The 18,970-nt window shown below is 43.4% G+C and overlaps 1 protein-coding gene across 1 annotated transcript in view; it reads left to right on the top strand.

The window, feature by feature from the left end:
• Aven (apoptosis and caspase activation inhibitor) overlaps positions 1-18,970 on the top strand; it is a 48,849-nt gene that overhangs the window by 23,016 nt on the left and 6,863 nt on the right. The window contains exon 3 of the mRNA XM_048333184.1: positions 5,097-5,247. Coding sequence (XP_048189141.1) covers positions 5,208-5,247 — 40 coding nt within the window. The 5' untranslated portion in view covers positions 5,097-5,207. The remainder of the gene's footprint in view (positions 1-5,096; positions 5,248-18,970) is intronic.

Raw genomic sequence — 18,970 nt, 5'->3', positions numbered from 1 at the left:
GTCTCTTGCTCCAGACAGAATGGTACACCATGGCTTTAAATGTTGTATGTTGTCAATTACACCTTTACCTAATTATCAGAGGTTACATGGAACAGCAGATATTGAATGAGATCTTGTCATTCTACATTCTGAACAGTATATATAATTATATGCTTAAGCAAAAGTGTGAACTTGATTTTTTTTTACTTCTCATTCACAATTTGCTGTCTAGAGTTTGTTCTAATTGCCCCCAAATATTTCACTAATCCACTGAGCTAAATTGTAAGGAAAAAGAACCCCCAGTAGAAAATTTGAATACTGAGCAGCATAGCTATAAGTCTATGTGGATCCTATTTAAAAAACCCAACAATATGAAAACAATATGAAAAAACAGTACTATATGTTGAGTAACTACTATTCTGGTGTCTAGAAAGCAGAAACAGTCTCTGTTCAGGGTGAATTCATGTATGGTAGTCTCTGTTCAAAGTGAGTTTATTCATAGCTTCAAGGTGAGTTTGTACAGGTAACTTCTGTTAAGGTGAATTCATGCACAGGTAGTCTCTCCTCAAGATGTAAGTAAAAGTACAGATAGTACCTTTTAAGGTGAGTTCATGTACAGATAGTACCTGTTCAAGATGAGTTCTTATACAAATAGTACTTGTTCAAGGTGCTTATGCCCACTTCAGTGCAAAGCTATGAGAGGATCATGGGTCCTTTTCAGTGGGCCTCAGATAGAGAATCTGGTGACTGAGAAATGTTCATATAGACAGAGTGCAGGTATTATTTATTCCAACTAAGAGTTGAGTTTGTGGCCTGGGAATGTGGCCTAGTGGTAAAGTGCTTGCCTCACATACATGAAGCCCTGGGTTCAATTCCTCAGTACTATAGAGAGAAAAAGCCAGAAGTGGCACTGTGGCTCAAGTGGTAGAGTGCTTGCCTTGAGCAAAAAGAAGCCAGGGACAGTGCTCAGGCTCTGAGTTCAAGTCCCAGGACTGGCAAACACACACGAGAGAAAAAAGAAGAAGAGTTTGTGGAGCTAGAAGCAGATGGAAAAAATATAATTTTCTAAAACAAATACTGGTATACTTAGGGATTTATATGTGTCCTGGAATTTTAGAGATTTTTGTGTTGTTTTCTTCTTAACCTCTGTGGACAAGAGTCATGCTAAGCCTAGTGGTTTTAGGTGTGTGTATGTGTCTTTCTTTACAGTACTGCCCCGTTAGGCATTGATATGTAGTATTGGTTGGATGGCATTTTCAGCTCAACTATCTCAGAAAATTAGGTGGAATTGTCTTGTTCAAACGAATGCATGTTTAATCTGTATTTTCCCCTTTATGTTGTTTTGAGGTGTGTGTGTGTGTGTGTGTGTGTGTGTTTTCGGTCATGGGGCTCGAACTCAGGGTCTGGGCACTGTCCTTGAGCTCTTTAGCTCAAGGCTAGTGCTCTACCATTTGAGCCACAGGGCCACTTCTGGTGTTCAGGTGGTTAATTGGAGATACGAGTCTCCTGGACTTTCCTGCCTGGGCTGGCTTTGAACTGCCATCCTCAGGTGTCAGCCTCCTGAGTAGCTAGGATTACAGTCTTTTTTTTTTGGCCAGTCCTGGGCCTTGGACTCTGGGCCTGAGCACCGTCCCTGGCTTCTTCCCACTCAAGGCTAGCACTCTGCCACCTGAGCCACAGCGCCCCTTCTGGCTGTTTTCCGTGGTGCTGGGAATCGAACCGAGAACTTCATGTGTAGGAGGCAAGCACTCTTGCCACTAGGCCATATTCCCAGCCCTAGGATTACAGTCTTGAGCCACCAGCCCCAGTGAGAAATGTGCTTTAAAAAAAAATAGTTTTTCATCATTTCTGCAATTTCCTATCACTTCAGAGACCATTGTAAGTTCTTTTGCCATTGAATGTGTTGTCTCACTCAAAGAGAAGATACTGAAATGGCAGTGAATGAGCCTTGATTTCACAACTGGTTGTAGTCAATAAGTACTACACACGTCACCAGTTATGGGCAGTCATCTACCTAAATAGGCAGGCTGTGATGGGGTCAGGAGTTGTCTTCTAATAGTCCTGGAATTGTTTTGTAAGCTGTATTACTGTCTTTTCTAATGAAACCTAGAGTGAAAATTTTATCTTTTTTGTTTTGTTGGTTGTTTTTTTTGCCAGTGCTGGGGCGTGGACTCAGGGCCTGAGCACTGTCTCTGGCTTCTTTTTGCTCAAGGCTAGCAGTCTACCTCTTGAGCCACAGCGCCACTTCTGGCTTTTTTCTATATATGTGGTGCTGAGGAATCGAACCCAGGGCTTCATGTATACGAGGCGAACACTTTACCAGCAGGCCATATTCCCAGCCCCTGAAATTTTTTTCTTTAAAGTTAAAAAGAAATTTATTGTTAAGAGGTGGGGTTTCACTATGTTGTCCAGGCTGGCCCTAAAACTCCTAGGCCCAAATGATCCCTCTACAAATAGCTCACCCTACAATTACCTGGGACCCACCCTTCCTTCCTTGCTTGCTTCCTTCCTTCCTTTTTGTTGTGGAAATAGACTTATTTTGCTAATTGAAAATGTTACCCCCAACGACATTTGTGAGCTACCTTTTGTTTTGTTTTGTTTTGTTTTGTTTTTAAGACTTAGTGCGAAAGCCAAGCCAGACAGAGAATTTCATTCATTTCAGCCAGGTAAACCCCAAATGATCTAGAGATCTTGCCTTCAAAATTGAGTGGATTTGAGCTCTGTTGCTGTGCTTACTTGGTGATGATTTTGAATTATGTGTGGTAAGTGTTTAGGAAATTAATGTTTGGACTTGTTCTTAGCTGGCTTTACAGATGATTTCTCTGAAGAATGAGAGAATCTTCCCTGTAAAAATACTTTTCTTTCTGACTTGGAGACTACCAAACATTCCTCCTGTATTCATGTCATGATCTTTCCTAAATAGTTTCTTATAGCCGTGTATCGTCCTTATGTATATGATACTGTGCTATCTGACATGCTTGTAGAACACAGGAAGTTGGCCTTCTACCTTTTCCTATCTTTTTTGCATGCCTTGTTCTAGGCTGACCCCAGCCTGATAACTGCCTCTTCCCACCCAGTTGGGAGTAGCCCAGTAATAAGAGCGTCCTTATTTCCTGGCTACAAGTGCTGTTGCAGTGTGCAGTGCACATAGCTCTGGAAGATGCCTGGGCTTGTTAGACTAAAGGCACTGAGGCAGGAGGATTATTGTGAGTTTGAGGCCTGAGTGAGCTGCATAGCAAGACCTTATTTCAGATCACAAAGAAAACTCTAGCAAAAAGGCTCTTAACTTTTATTCAAGAATTCGAGAGAGAGCTGGGGATATGGCCTAGTGGCAAGAGTGCTTGTCTTGAATACATGAAACTCTGGGTTCAATTCCCCAGCACCACCTATACAGAAGATGGCCAAAAGTGGCACTGTGGCTCAAGTGGCAGAGTACTAGCCTTGAGCAAAAAAAAAAAAGAAGCCAGGGGCAGTGTTCAGGCCCTGAGTCCAAGGCCCAGGACTGGCCAAAAAGAAAAAAAAAACCAATTTGAGAGAAAGTACAGGTGATGATGGAATTCTATCCACCAAGGATAAGCAGAAGTTGGGCCCATCATTAATTCCTCCTTTACTTCCTTAAATTTACTGCATACAACTAATGCCAGACACGTTACATGAGATATACAACTTGTGCTCTCATGGAAGTTAATTAGTAGTAGATTTGGTTGAAAAGGACCAGTGTTCTTTTTATTGATCTTGCAGATGTGTATAAGCTTAAAACTACCTAAAAGTACAATTTCCTTTCTTTTTTTTCCCCACCAGTCCTGGGGCTTGAACTTAGGGCCTGGGCACTGTCCCTGAGTCTCTTTATGATCAAGGCTAGTGTTCTACCACTTGGGCCACAGCACTACTTCTGGCTTTTTCTTAGTAGTTTACTAGAGATAAGAGTTTTATGGGCTCTGCTGCTCTGGCTAGCTTTGAACCGTGATCCTCAGATCTCAGACTCCTGAGTAGCTAGGATGACAGGTGTGAGCCCCAGTGCCAGGCTAAAAGATTTTCTGAGCTATATTGTACAGGGACTGAATCATAAAGAGCCTTGGTACCAAGCCTGAAATCCTGAAGGCTTCCTGAGCCAGTGAAGATTTTAGCAGGGGAGAGGCAAAGATGAGTATTGGAGTTTAGAAGGTTTCAATCTGAGTGTAAGCTAGGAAAGATCTGGGACCTTCAGGCTCGGGGAAGGGAGACCAGGTAGGAAGCTTTTCCAGTAATCCAGAAATAATGAAAGCCTGAAGATGAGACTGGAGGTAGAGAAAAGCTTAATTTCTGTGTTACCAGATTCCTGTGCTGTTAAGGCATTTCTGTGGTAATGACTCCTAGTCACTGTGTCAATATTTAGACAGTGAGTTTTTCTTGTCGGCTGGAATGTCTCTGGTGGTTGCATGCTTAGGATAAGACCTCCCAGAAAGTAGCATGGGCATTGCCATGAGGGCTCCATGTTCTATGCTTGCTCTGGTGGAGTGTGTAATAACAAGCTTCTTGGTCATGCCTTGGAGTTCTGGTTTCTCTGGACAGCATGTGTCACTCCTGTTTCTGCGAAGGAGAGTCTGCTGGTTGTGCCTCACTAATCTACACCTAGAGACTCTACATCTGCTTTACTGGAGGATGTTGCTATTGCTTTTATTAGTTTTTCTGTCCTTACAAGAAAAACTTTTGGTTGAATTAAAAAACAAAAAACAAGGGCTGGGGATATAGCCTAGTGGCAAGAGTGCCTGCCTCGGATACACGAGGCCCTAGGTTCGATTCCCCAGCACCACATATACAGAAAACGGCCAGAAGCGGCGCTGTGGCTCAAGTGGCAAAGTGCTAGCCTTGAGTGGGAAGAAGCCAGGGACAGTGCTCAGGCCCTGAGTCCAAGGCCCAGGACTGGCCAAAACAAAACAAAACAAAACAAAAAAACCCTCTCTTGCCTCCCTCCGACATACAGGTATTGTTATGTCTACCATTATAAAAACTTGGTCCAGAGAAACATTGGAGGACGAGAACTCCAGAGATACTTGTTTCACTGAACTAACTGAGCGCTGTGTGAAAACAGCTTAGGGCAGGGGCCATATCCTGATGAGTCTCCTATTCCCCTGCAGTTTCCATAGCAGTGTTGGTGCACTGGGCAGGGTGTACGGGAAGCAGAGGGCTCTGACCTGTAAGCCACACTCAGAACTGGGTAGTCCCCAGTTACCTGCCTCAGTAGCTTCATGTGCTGTGAACATTACTTGAAGATTTGGGACAAAAGAAGTAAGTTAAACCATTTTTCAAATATTGTAGTTAAAAACAATGTAAACTTTATCATGATCATGTTAAGTGTAAATAGTTCTGTTGGGTTAAGCCCTTAGGTTTTTGTTTTTTTTAAAAATCATTCATGCAGGGGCTGGGGATATAGCCTAGTGGCAAGAGTGCCTGCCTCGGATACACGAGGCCCTATGTTCGATTCCCCAGCACCACATATACAGAAAACGGCCAGAAGCAGCGCTGTGGCTCAAGTGGCAGAGTGCTAGCCTTGAGCGGGAAGAAGCCAGGGACAGTGCTCAGGCCCTGAGTCCAAGGCCCAGGACTGGCCAAAAAAAAAAAAAAAATCATTCATGTTTGCAACTCTGTAGTGGTAGAGTCTGCTACCACTGTAGAGTGTTTCCCTTTCCTCAGCCCCAAGGGCCATCTTTCTACCTTTATGAATTTGACTACTTGAGGTGCCTCGCATAAGTGGAAGCAAATGTTTTTGTCATTTTGTGCCTGGCTTATTTAACTTGGTATCATGTTCTTGTGGTTCAATCATGTTGGAACATTTGACAGAATTTCTTTCCCTTTTATGACTAAGTGATACTCCATTGTATTATAATTTCACATTTTGTTTACTCACCAGTCAGCAGACATTTGGCTTGCTTCTTCATCTTGGGTGTTGGGAACTGTACTGCTTTGGACGTGAGTCCAAATGCTGCTGGGAGACTCAGCTTTTACTGCCTTTGGGTGTGTGCCCAGGTACGAGATTTTTGGAACATATGGTAGCTTGTTTTGGATTTTTTTTTGGCCAGTCCTGGGGCTTGGACTTGGGCCTGAGCACTGTCCCTGGCTTCTTTTTGCTCAATGCTAGCACTTGAGCCACAGCGCCACTTTCGGCTTTTTCTGTGTATGTGGTGAAGAGGAATCGAACCCAGGGCTTTCATGCATGCAAGGCGATCACTCTACCACTAAGCCATATTCCCAGCCCTCATTTTGGATTTTTGAGGAACCTCCCTAGTGTTTTCCATGGTAGGTGTGCCATTTTACAATTATAGATTTTCCACATACTCACACTCAAAGATGGTTATTTTTTTTGCTAAATAAGTGACCTGTGGTGTTGAATCTACATTTTTTATTGCATTTCAAAGGTAAAACCAAAGATTTGAAGTAAAGAGTTTTGGGGCAGATTTTCTAATGAAAATAGTTCTTCAATGGAGCTTTTGAGAAATCTGAGTTATGAAAGGAGTCTTCAGGATAACCTACTTAAGGACAATTCATGACATGACATAAACACCTTCTTTCCAGCTGGACCTGTGGCTTATGCCTGTAATCCTAGCTACTTGGGAGACTAAGAATGGGAGAACTAATTTGGTTTGAGCACACATTTGTGGGATTCTTTTTCTTTTTCTGTTTCTCTGTCTTTCTCTTTGCCCCTCCTTCTCTCTCTTACCCTCTCTCTCTCCCTTCCTTCTTATAGTGTTGAGGTTTGAACATAGGGCCTTGTGATTGCTGGGCAAGGGTGTACAACCTGTTAATCTAGCTATAGCAGAAAGCCAAAAATAGGGGCATTGCGGTCCAAGTGTGCTAGGGCAGGAAGTGAGACCCAGTCTTAAAAATAACTGGTGCAAATAAAAGGGGCTCAGCAGTAGGATACCTACTAGCAAATGAGAGGCCTGAGCTCACCAGCACTATCAATAAAAGATAGAGAAGCCTTCCTTCCAAAGCCGCATGCCACCAAATACCACTCCACGTAAATACTTAGTAGTAGCACAGGAGTCGAGTTGACTTCCTGAAGTGTATCAACAAAAAATGTATTGCTTTCTCAAAGCAATACATTTTAATTAGAGCTTGAAGGAAGATGGTAAATGTGAATTGACAGCAGGAAGAGTATGCATTAATGTAAAGAAAATGTGATCTTGAATTATACCAATATAGAATTTGACATCACCCCATTTTCTCTGACTTTAGTGGTAGTGGTAATTCCTAGTAGTTACTATGTGTTCACTGAGGAAAGGCCCATCATTTCTTGTATAATTTCCATTTGTGATATACTAGTAAGTCTTCAAATGCCATAATGATCAACACGTCACAGAACTGGTTCAGAAGACTACTTGGTAAAGTTTACTTTGTTCTATACCCCTGTTGGACCTGGTGTCCTTATTTTGGTTCAGGGTAGGCTATCATTTTTTTCTTCCTTTCTTAGTTTATAATAGGTGAAGAACCCAAGGCCCTGTGGATGCTAGGCAAGGTCAAGCACCCACTTACACTCCAGCTCTATTATCTTTCTTTGGTACTTACTGCCAGACCGGAGGGAAAACACTTACTGTCAAGAAAGAAGTGCTGAAAGCCTGGGGTGGACAGATCACAGTATGTGGCTTTCCCTGTACTGCGTGGAACTGATGGTTTGAGTGTAAGTGGGTTGTCCCACAAGTTTTGTTTTTGTTTTTTTGTGGTTTTGTCATTTTATAGCATGGGTGTCAGTCTAAGATAACTGACTCTAGGTGACTATAAAGAAGTGTTTGGCTCTAGTTCTGGGGGAGGATTCAGACAACATGCACTGGCCTTCTAGTGAAGATGTCCTGGGGATGTCTTTGGCTGCGCTACCAGGAAGTGGGGGCTCTGGGAGGATGACTCCACATATGGGGTGGGCTCTCTCTAGAGAACTCACTCACTGGCAGGGGCCAGCCTCTCCATGAGGTGGGCATTCATCCAGTATAAGGGTGGCCATCTCTTGGCCTAAATACCTTCCAGCAGGTCCTCCCAGTCTTGGTATCTAGCCTGCTGTACTCATATGTACATGACATCTAAATGCAACAGAGTATATCTGAAGACTTGTCTATTTTTATTTTATTTCTCTTGGCTTGTTTTGCTGGCAAGTTTTATTTCTAATGTGGAGTGTGAAGTTCCCCAGACTAAAATGAAAACAATAAGGCTAGTGTTGATTCATGTGCTGGTCCACCAGGGTTTGGTGGTAGGCTTTAGTGGACTGTGACGGGGAAAACCCTATAAAAGATGAAATGGTTTGAGTCCACCTGGTTTTGTTTCTGTAAATTTGTTTTTTTATTTTTCAGTCCGCTTATCAAAAAGGACAGATAGTTTCACTGAGACCATAGTCACTGAACCCTTATTAGGGTTACTATACAGCAGTGCTAAAAAGTCAGTGGATCAAGGCAAGGCCTCACCAGTATTATAAAGATAATGGAGTGGAGAGATAGTCATTTTAACAGATTGAGCCCTACAGTTGAAAAAAAAATTACTTTTATTTCAGTATTTAAGAATGGCCAAGTCACAGATGTTGGTTAGACAGCAGAGGACGGATGCCTTTTGTGTTCTCTAATAGCAGACTGGCTTCCTCTGTTGCAGCTTTTGTCTTTAAGTAATGGTGGAAATGATGACTAATTGTGATACAGCCTGGCCTACAGGCATACTATTTTTCTGAACTCAATTTGAATAGGCATGATAAGTTGGCATGAGGATAAAACTCTGGACTTGAGTTGTCGGTATCTTAGTCTTTTTGTTTTGTTGTTGTTGTTTGTGTTTTGTTTTGTGGCTATCAAGGTCCGGGCCCAGCTTACTTCCTGAACCTGTAGGATCAGAGAAGTGCCAGTTCACTAATTTCTCTGAGTCTTTGGAAAGCTGGACAGGCCACTCAGGCTTCATCATGTTCTCTCTTAGCACTTTACTCCAGTATTGTAGAGCAAGAACTGGGTGACTGAAACAGGCGCAGCTTTCTGTAATTGCACAACAGCTGTGACCTGTGGGGAGGAATCTCTGTGATAGGAGCTTTTGTGGTGTAAGAAGGAACTTGTCTCAGTGTTTGTGCCTTCCTCACAAGCTGTTTTTGTCATGTCTGCTTCATACAGGCAGTGCCAATCATTTTCCAAGTTTTTAGGAGCCAAGAAAGAAGTGCAGTTGTCCTGGGAATTCTGTGTTCCTAGTAACGTCAGTGTACACAGAGCTGTCCTAGAAGCCAGGTGTGTATATGGGGTTGTCATTCACAGTGACATCAGTGATACGGGGTTGTCATTCACAGTGACATCAGGGTGCACAGGGTTGTCATTCACAGTGATGTCAGGGTGCATACGGGGTTGTCATTCACAGTGACATCAGGGTACACGGGGTTGTCATTCACAGTGACGTCAGGTGCATACGGGGTTGTCATTCACAGTGACGTCAGGGTGCGCGGGGTTGTCATTCACAGTGACGTCAGGGTGCACGGGGTTGTCATTCACAGTGACGTCAGGGTGCACGGGGTTGTCATTCACAGTGACGTCAGGGTGCATACGGGGTTGTCATTAACAGTGACGTCAGTGCATACGGGGTTGTCATTCACAGTGACGTCAGGGTGCACGGGGTTGTCATTCACAGTGACGTCAGGGTGCATGGGATTGTCATTCACAGTGATGTCAGGGTGCATGGGGTTGTCATTCACAGTGATGTCAGGGTGCACGGGGTCGTCATTCACAGTGACATCAGGGTGCATACGGGGTTGTCATTCACAGTGACGTCAGGGTACATACGGGGTTGTCATTCACAGTGACGTCAGGGTGCATACGGGGTTGTCATTCACAGTGACATCAGGGTGCATACGGGGTTGTCATTCACAGTGACGTCAGGGTACATACGGGGTTGTCATTCACAGTGACGTCAGGGTGCATACGGGGTTGTCATTCATAGTGACATCAGGGTGCATGGGGTTGTCATTCACAGTGACGTCAGGGTACACGGGGTTGTCATTCACAGTGACGTCAGGGTGCATACGGGGTTGTCATTCACAGTGACATCAGTGCATACAGGGTTGTCATTCACAGTGACATCAGGGTGCACGGGGTTGTCATTCACAGTGACGTCAGGGTGCATACGGGGTTGTCATAGTGACATCAGGGTGCACGGGGTTGTCATTCACAGTGATGTCAGGGTGCATACGGGGTTGTCATTCACAGTGACATCAGTGTGCATGGGGTTGTCATTCACAGTGACGTCAGGGTGCATACGGGGTTGTCATTCACAGTGACGTCAGGGTGCATACGGGGTTGTCATTCATAGTGACATCAGGGTGCACGGGGTTGTCATTCACAGTGACGTCAGTGCATACGGGGTCGTCATTCACAGTGACGTCAGGGTGCATGGGCTGTGCTGGGAGCCAGGTGTGCAGGAATAGTAACATCTGTGTAGGCACACTTTTCCTGGGAATCTGGTGTCCATTCACAGTGTCATCTACTGAGTGTAGATAGAGCTGACTGAATACTGTGTGAGTCCCCTGGTGGACGTGGAGATGCTCAATTATTGTGTGTTTGGAAATGGTAGTTGTAAACTTCTCCAACTGGGTATATACTAATTATTAAGCCCTGAGTATTATCAAAGGGATCACAGGTGATCAGGACACATTTGCATTGGTAGAGGTAGCTTGCTGGTGGCAGGTACTACTCTTAGGGATCTTCTTCTTGGCCTCCTACAGGGGCTCCAGATTCTCTCATGTTTCCATTCTGGGAATCTATCCAAATGGACCTTGTGGAAAATACTTGTCAATGTCACTTCACTGCCTGCAGGATAACTCTTATTGGAGCATCAACTTTGCCAAGTGAGTATGAAGAGTCTGGGTGTTTTATTCTTTTCTTGGTCTCTTTCCTGTCAGGAAGAATATTTTTTGCTGTGATGGGCTATTTTCTGTTGCAAATTTGTTCTGCTGCTAGCCAGGAGAAAAGGGTCTTTCTAATTAACTGGCTCTTGCCTTCTGCTTACTGTAAATTCTTGTGATCAAGCTCATTATAATGAAAGAAAAGATAATTAAAATTAATCACATGGCTTTTCTGTAACACTATTTTAGTGAGTAAAGGTATTCAACATAGTTTCTTTTGGCAAATAAAAAGGTCTAAAGGAAATTAAGGTTCCTTTAATTAGACGGGAATTCACTAACTGAAATATCCATAAAATGAATCAGTACAAATGATCCTATAAATGGACTTACCAATTTAAATTTCAGTTCTTGATCTCTTAAAGAGGGATAATGGTTTGGGATTCATACTTTGAGTAATTTCCTCCTTGTTTTCACTCGCCTGTCATTGGTTGTCATTGTGAAAGAAGAAAAAAGAAAAGTGTCTGCAGGAAGTTTTAACTTTTGTTTCTTTTATATACAAGTCATGTATGGGACCTTCTGGAGGAAGAAATGGAATGTCATCCCTAGTGCTATATATTTAGTAACAAAGTATGAGTCTGATGCCTTTGGCTCATGATTGTAAACCTAGCTACACGGGAGAATGATATCTGAGGATTAGAGTTGGAAGCTAGCTGAAGTAGAAGTCTGCAAGACTTCATCTTCAGTTAATGAGAAAGGAAGAAAGCAAAAGGAAAAACGACTGGAGGCACAGCTCAAATAGTAGAGGTAATAAAGCTCTCTTTAAGGATGTGAAGTAAAATGTGTGTGTGCATGCACATGTGTGTGTAGTGAAATGTGTGTGTGTGCCTGCAGTTTTTTGTTTGTTTGGTGCTGGTTATGGAGCTTGACCTTGAGGCCTGGGTGCTCTCTCCGAGCTTTTGCTCAAGGCCTGTGTTCTTCCACTTGAACCACAGCTCCATTTCTGACTTTTTGGTGAACTCTCCTGCCCAGAGTAGGATTATAGGCATGAGCTAGCAGTGCCCAGCTACTGGTGTATATTAACCATACAAAGCAGTAGTATTCTGTTACGTGGTGACATTGTCACGCACGTATATACAACCCTTTATTTTCACCCCCATCACCCTCTGGAGTGACTTTTGTCACAGTAGACTCCCAGAACAGTACTCTGCTTCTTGTCTTACATGACTGGTTGTCAAACTGCTGTTACAAATCAGGTCTTTATTCTCCCAGTAAAATTGTCTCAATCTAGAGATATAGATCTACTCACTTCTAGAAGACTAAGACAAAGGTCAGAGCAAGACTGCAGAAGATAGCTGGTTGAAGGCATTTGTAGATTTTTCTTTCTTGCTATTTTAGAGACTTCCTAGATCATGTCACAACGGTTTCCTAATGGGTACATCAGATACTAATGCATTTGTTGGACTCCGTTGGTATATCTCAGCAAAGACTGACTTGCAGTGCTTATGCAGGAAATATGGGATTCTTCAGTAGAAACACACACACTTGGATTTCATCAGTCTGGTGTTGTACACTTTTTGTTCGGCTTTTATACATTATGCTCACATTTGCTCTGAATTAATTTCCCTCAGACATGTGAAGATTAGGCTGATCTACTTCGCTGTGTGTTTAGGGACATCATGTCTCCCATTTATCACCTGCTGCTAATCTTCAGCAGCAAAATTAAATTGACATTTGTTAAAGAACATTTTATCTGTCTTTGAAAAGGGTAGTAAAGAATAATTAGTCATAGTAATGACTTTTTTTTTCAATTTTATGTGCAAATTTAGGTTGCTTGCTGAAACATTCTAATTTTGTGACAGTGATAGAGAATTCCCGTTTTGTTTAAATGGTTTAAATCTGAAAGTTTTTTGGAGCATCTGTGTTTCGCAGCCTTGTAAGTGCTCCTTCTTTGCACTGGTGACTTGAAGCTGTCATAGCACCAGTCCTGCAGAGCAGCTTTTTTGCCCCCTTGGACACAGAGGTAGGCTCCAGTTCTGCTGGTTAAAGGCTATGAAGAGTTGACACCTGCTGAAAATAATCACTCAAAGTCCTTTGACAGAGAACACTGATCATTGTGATCATTGTGATGCCTTCAAATTAGTGTACCATTTTACACATGGAGAGATGAGAGTGAGGAGAGTGGTCTAGCAGGGGAGGTCCTGTTGTCCTCCTCTGTCCATCGGACCCCCCCATTGGACCCCATCGGACTGACTCCCTTGGCCAACACTGTATCTCTTCCTGGTGTAGTGGGACCCTTGGGTGGGCTGGACATTTTACAAGGCGAACTATCCTGGCTTTCCTCCCACTGCTTTTCAAAGTCCAGGGTGGAAGTTTGCCCTGTTGTGGCAGGAGAGCCTGGAGGGCCTCTGTATCTTCATGCCACTGGGGGCACGTCACTCAGAGGGCACGGGCCCAGCCATCCTCATCCCAGCCTCTTCCATCCGTGTTGTTGGGTTTGTGTGAATATGCTTGCTTTGTATTATTTTTTTTGTTTCTCTTTTTCTTTCCAGCAAGTGGTTTTGAAACAGACATCTCACTAGATGTTTGGCAAAGCTCACAGCCCTCTCACCTTGTCTGTTTTCTAACACTTGGGTAGTTCCCTGTCGATAGATCTCAGAGAAGCGAAAGGGAGATAGATGTTCCTCTCACGGATACTGGGGGCCCCCAAGCATGTTCCATTTTATCTGACGCAACATCCATTGCTAATAAACAAATGTTCTAGTGCTTAAAAATACTCTAGATAAGTGCAAAACTACATTTATTTTTAGTTGTTAATAAAAGAGCTTATAATTATATCTGTTTTATAGATTACAGTATTTTCAGCTCTAATTTTTGTTTTCTTTGTGCCATTCCTGGGGCTTGAACTCAAGCCCTGGACTCTGATGCTGAGCTAACTGACTCAAGGCCAGCACTCTTTCTTACCAGTTGAGCCACAGCTCTACTTCTGGCTTTTTTGGTAGTTTATTAGAGATAAGTCTCACAGACTTTGCTGCCTGGGCTGGCTTCAGACCATGATCTTCAGATCTCAGACTCCTGAGTTAAACTTGTTCCGGTCTTTAAATATTCAAGTGATTTTAGCTGATAACTTAGTGAGGAATGTCATCCATTTATAAAGGTGGCTTAGCTCTTGAGGAACGTGTGCTCATCATGCCTGCACTAGGAAGCCTGATGGTTGAGTTGGGACAGTTTTGTTCCTTAGAGCATTAGTATTAACTGGAAAAGATGCCTATTTTTTTTTTAAATTAGATCATGAATGAATAGTAGTTACCCCTGTCATTGTCAGTGAATCAGCTTTTACTTGACTGTGCTCACGTTGTGTTTACTCTGTATGGTTCACTTTTTGTTTTTTTTCTGGCTTTCTGGCCTATTGCCTAATTTTCCTCATCTTGGCTTTCAAATGTGGAATGTACGTGTGTGTGTGTGTGTGTGTGTGTGTGTGTGTGTGTGTGTAAAACAGTGGAGCAGCTAGATGAAACCAGACACTGAGAATGCATAGTGGCACTCCAGTACACACACATACACACACACACACACACCCCACAAACCAAAGTCTAGCTCTTGGGGAGGCAGTCGAGACACATCAAAGCAGGAAGTGATAAAGACTGCTACAGGAGTGGTTTTTAAAAGTACTACAGGGTGGGGAATATGGCCTAGTGGCAAGAGTGCTTGCCTCGTATAAAAGTACTAGATATGACAGTGAGTTTCTGAAGCAGCTTCAGAGCTCAGCAAGGTCATGGAGAGGGGGAGGGAATGGTCCTGCTTCAGTCATGGGGGGGTGGTCCTGCTTCAGACATGGGGTGGGGGGAATGGTCCTGCTTCAGTCGTGGAGTAGGGTCCTGCTTCAGTCATGGGGTGGGGGGAATGGTCCTGCTTCAGTCATAATGGTCCTTCTTCATGTCCCAGTTCTCTTACTCTGGACAGCAACTGCTTTCATCTTCTCTGGCTGGTCACTTCCAGACCTTATGGTAGTCTCCTGTATGGACCAAGTCCCAATACTGCTAAATGGTCCCTTTGTTTTTTGAAATAACCGATGTATACATAGAGCAAATGAGGAGACACCTCAATGTCTGTCCACTGACAGATAGGTATCAGTACTGGAAGCTCAAGTGAGGAACCTAACACAAAAGCCCTAAGTTCAAAACCCAGTACTGCCAAAACCAAAAATATGATATACCCTCAGTAGAATATTATTCAGCCTCATAAAGGAGCACATTCTGACATGTAATATAGATTAACCTAAGAAAGTGCACATATGTGTATCTGTATCTCTATCTGTCTATAATTTGTTTTCAACTTGTTACCATTACCTCAAGGTTGTATTTAAAATTTAAAGTAATTAAAGAGACTGATTTTTTTCTGATACTGTGTTCACTTTCCTACACTAGGTGTAGGAAATCTCAGGAATGAATATGCTTTGTGGGAGAGATGACCTTCGAGGTCCCAAAGGGTTTCAAGGACGCATTCCCAATAGAACAATTGTAATTGCAGTCCTAGAAAAGAGCTTAAGAGAGACGGAAGGGAGATGAAGGGAGTGAGTGAGTTTTCAATACAGCCGGAGATGCCAGGACAAGAACACATGAATAACTGTGACCTTGGCATTCTCATTGAATTCAGTAGAACTGTTGTCATTTAATTCTCTTTTCTGTGCCTTAACAGCACATGGTTTGTAATTGTGTGTAAAACATAGCCAAACTGTGATTTGCAAATCCTTAATTTTTAAAAGATTGAGTCATTATGCACTCTTGGAGCATACTTTGGAAGAGATGAATTTCATAGGAAAATATTTTTTCTGTAAGTTACTTCACTAATTTTGTTTGCCAGCTCACAATTCAACAATAAGAAAGGCTTTCACTGAAGAAGCAAATAAACATAAATGCTTTGAGTCAATGTTGCATTTTCAGGGTAACTCTTTCTACAGATGAATGAATTCTGTTAAATACAGTGGCGAAGTTTTGCCCTCTCTAGGTCTAATACCAAGTGGTCTCCATCAGTAGAGGAAACTCAATTTGAGCATCAGTGGGTGCAGGGTGTGTGAACCTCCTCACTGGGCAGAGACGAAGGAAGTGGCATACATTTGTGGGAAAGCAGCCCAGTGGCCCCAGACATATACTGCATCCTGAAGAATTAGATGGAACCAGTTTGTCCATGGGGGAGGAATGAGAGAAGCTGTTGTGTCCTTGTCAGCCAGTTTTTGCATCTCAGATTCATTTGTGCACTCTCCTCATTAGAGTCCTCTTTTCCAGGTCTTTGTTCTGTGCTGTGGGTCCTATGATACCATCTACAGATTGGTTCTAGGATTTTACAGCTTCACGGTCCATCTGAAGATTGATCCTAGACTCCACTTTGTTGTCAAATGACTTGCCCTTATATTGGGGTTTGGTTGGCCTTCTGAAGATGATTGTCAGAGAAATTTTACTAGATAGTCAACTAATGCATGGCCAGCCTTGGTCACCAACTATTTTAGGGCAAACAGCCAGGTTCTAAATTCCAGAATGTTGGTATCGTCCTTTTCTCATAAAGTCTAGAACCTAAACACTAGGTACCAGAGTGTAGCTGGCTTTTCCTTCCATGTAACCCGTGCAGATGAGGGGCACATCCTACTATGTAACACTCAGTGAGTGTGGATATTTGATGCTCAGGGGCTTTGGGGACCCCACAGTTGGTGAGAAAGCTTCCTGATTGCAACAAGAGATTGTCTTAATATCTTGTTCTTTTTAAAATTATTGGTCTTAGAGGGACAGTGCCTGGCGGGCTTTGCTTTGGGTAAATATTCCTCATTCCTGGAAGCTAGGGGTTGGATCAGGAGCATTGTCAGGAGCGGTTGGGGCCTGCTTGTGATCCCCCACTCAGGAAGCTGAGGCAGGACGAGGAGAGCTCGAGGCCAGCCTTGCCTACTCAGTGAAATACTAGTCTGGGGGATGGGGGAAGAACAGCCAAGAAGGAGGCCAGCTACAGGAACTGGGAAGATCTGTCTTCTTTTGTCTCTCCCCTGCAGTTGTTCACTCCTAGTGTGTACCAGCCCAGGGAATCTGCACAGCAGTCTCATGGCTCGTTCTGTAGAGATAAGTGTTCTTGTGCTCTTGCCGGAAGCCCACTGGAGGCCTTAAGGCATTGTTGCCACTTTGGGCTGGCTGAAAGCTCCATTTCAATGGTGGTGCTGAAGGCACCATTCACATTTAGTGAAGTGAAAGCAATACTTAGTGTACGAGTAGATCCTAGGCTTTTGTAAGCCGGAGGCTTCTGTGGAATTGTATCACAGCTGAGCCCACTGTGCTCTGACCATAAGACACAGCTTGAAAAATTAGGCAGAACAAGAACTCTGGACATTACACGGTGAATAGGCAGGAGTCTCTTCTCTCCCACCCACACTGCCATGATGAGATAGGCATTATTCAATTGCTCTCAAGGTGTTTTCCTAAAAGGAGCAAATCTTAATTGTCTTAGTTTTTCATGTCAACATATCAACTGTTACATAGTGTTTTTGTTGTAGAGAACTCAAAGAATCCCAGCACAGTGGTGTGGAGTGATTCTGAGCAAACGAGTAACTGATTTATTATAAGTACAGGACCAAATGCTGGCAGCAGGTGTGTGTGGCACTTGCTGTCCTCCAGCCCCTCTGGATCCTTCCAGAGCAACGGCACTCCAAAAGCTCCCTGTCTCCAGAGAGAATTTAGTGTTTCTCTGGATTGCCTTACCTCTGGTTTGGTTGAGTTCCAAAAGTAACATGTGCTATTGTTTTCAAAGGAAAATGAAACTTTCTGTATTGCACAGAACAGTCTCCTTCAGTTCACTCTCAGTGAGACAATCAACCTTAAAATTGGCACCTTGACTTATCTTGACTCCGTTCAGTGCACCAGTCAGTATTTTGTTGTACATATATGAGTTTCTTATATATCTTATTCATGTAATAGGTGAGATATTTTCTGCACCTGATTTAAAAGTTGGCATTCTGGAATGTTATTAATTGAATATTCACCAAAATGCACTTTGACCCAATGGTCAAATGTTAAACTCTGCTGAAATTAAAGCCAACTAACACTGCTGTAGAATGGACTTCTGGTATATGTGGCAAGCAATGACATTTCAAAAGCTTCACTCGAATTTCATTGGAGCAGGTTTTAGTAGTGGTACTGCATTGCAACAGTACCCTGCTGTACCGATCTCTCCCTGCACACCACTCACCTGCAGTTCTCAGTTTATGCTGGGAGAGCCAGGGGTTGATGAGAAACTCGTGATGACGATGCTGACCAGGCAAAGGTTTGGCACAACCCCTCATGAAGCCTGCCAGTTGGAGCATTCTAATTTTCTAACTTTCATTGCTTCATACACTTGATTAAAAAAAACCCAACATCTTTTGCATGTATAAATGAACCAAAATTAGTACGCAAGCAATGGTTTGCTTTCACAATATCACAATAGTTCCACATCTGGTAATCTCCGCTTTCATTGTATGCACACCAGCTTTCAACACTGGTGCTGGGATAGGTGGAGTCTACATAGTCCAGGCTGGTCTGGAGTCACTGTCTCTGCCTCAGCCTTCTGGTACTGGGGCCACTCCTGCCAGTGTGAGGAAAATGCAAACACACACATACCACTTCATTTCAGAAGATTCCCTAAATTATTATAATCTCTGTGTACTTGCGTGCTGGCTTGAACTCAGAGCTTGTACTATTATTTGGCTTTTATTTTTTCACAGTTGGTGCTCTGCCATTTGAGCCATGCCTGAGTCTGCCATTCTGCTGCTTAGTTGGAGATGGGTCTCTCGGGTTATGAGTGAAGTGGCATATTCTGGGATTTTTGCTGTTCTCGTGTGAGGAGGTTGTTATGGTGTCCTAAGTGGTGGGCCAGTCATTGGTAGAGGGAGGCCGGGAGTGTGTTTTCACAAGCTGAGCAGTGTGTTGACTTTGGGACGCCGGGAGTTGTTTTCACAAGCTGAGCAGTGTTGACTTGGAGCACAGGGTGGTGGCGAGTGTCATGACTGTTCAGACCCCACCAAACTGAAGAAGGTGTCCAGTGGTGCTGCCCATCTGATGGTGTGCTGTCTGGTGGTAGTGCACACCTGCCTATCTGTTGGTGCACTGTCTGAGGGTGGTGCATGTGCACATCTGATGGTGCACTGTCTGTTGG

The sequence above is a fragment of the Perognathus longimembris genome, chromosome 23 (genome assembly GCF_023159225.1).
Source record: "Perognathus longimembris pacificus isolate PPM17 chromosome 23, ASM2315922v1, whole genome shotgun sequence".
Taxonomy (NCBI): domain Eukaryota; kingdom Metazoa; phylum Chordata; class Mammalia; order Rodentia; family Heteromyidae; genus Perognathus; species Perognathus longimembris.
The sequence above is the reverse complement of the archived record's forward strand: the minus strand, read 5'-3'. Positions and strand labels throughout refer to the sequence as shown.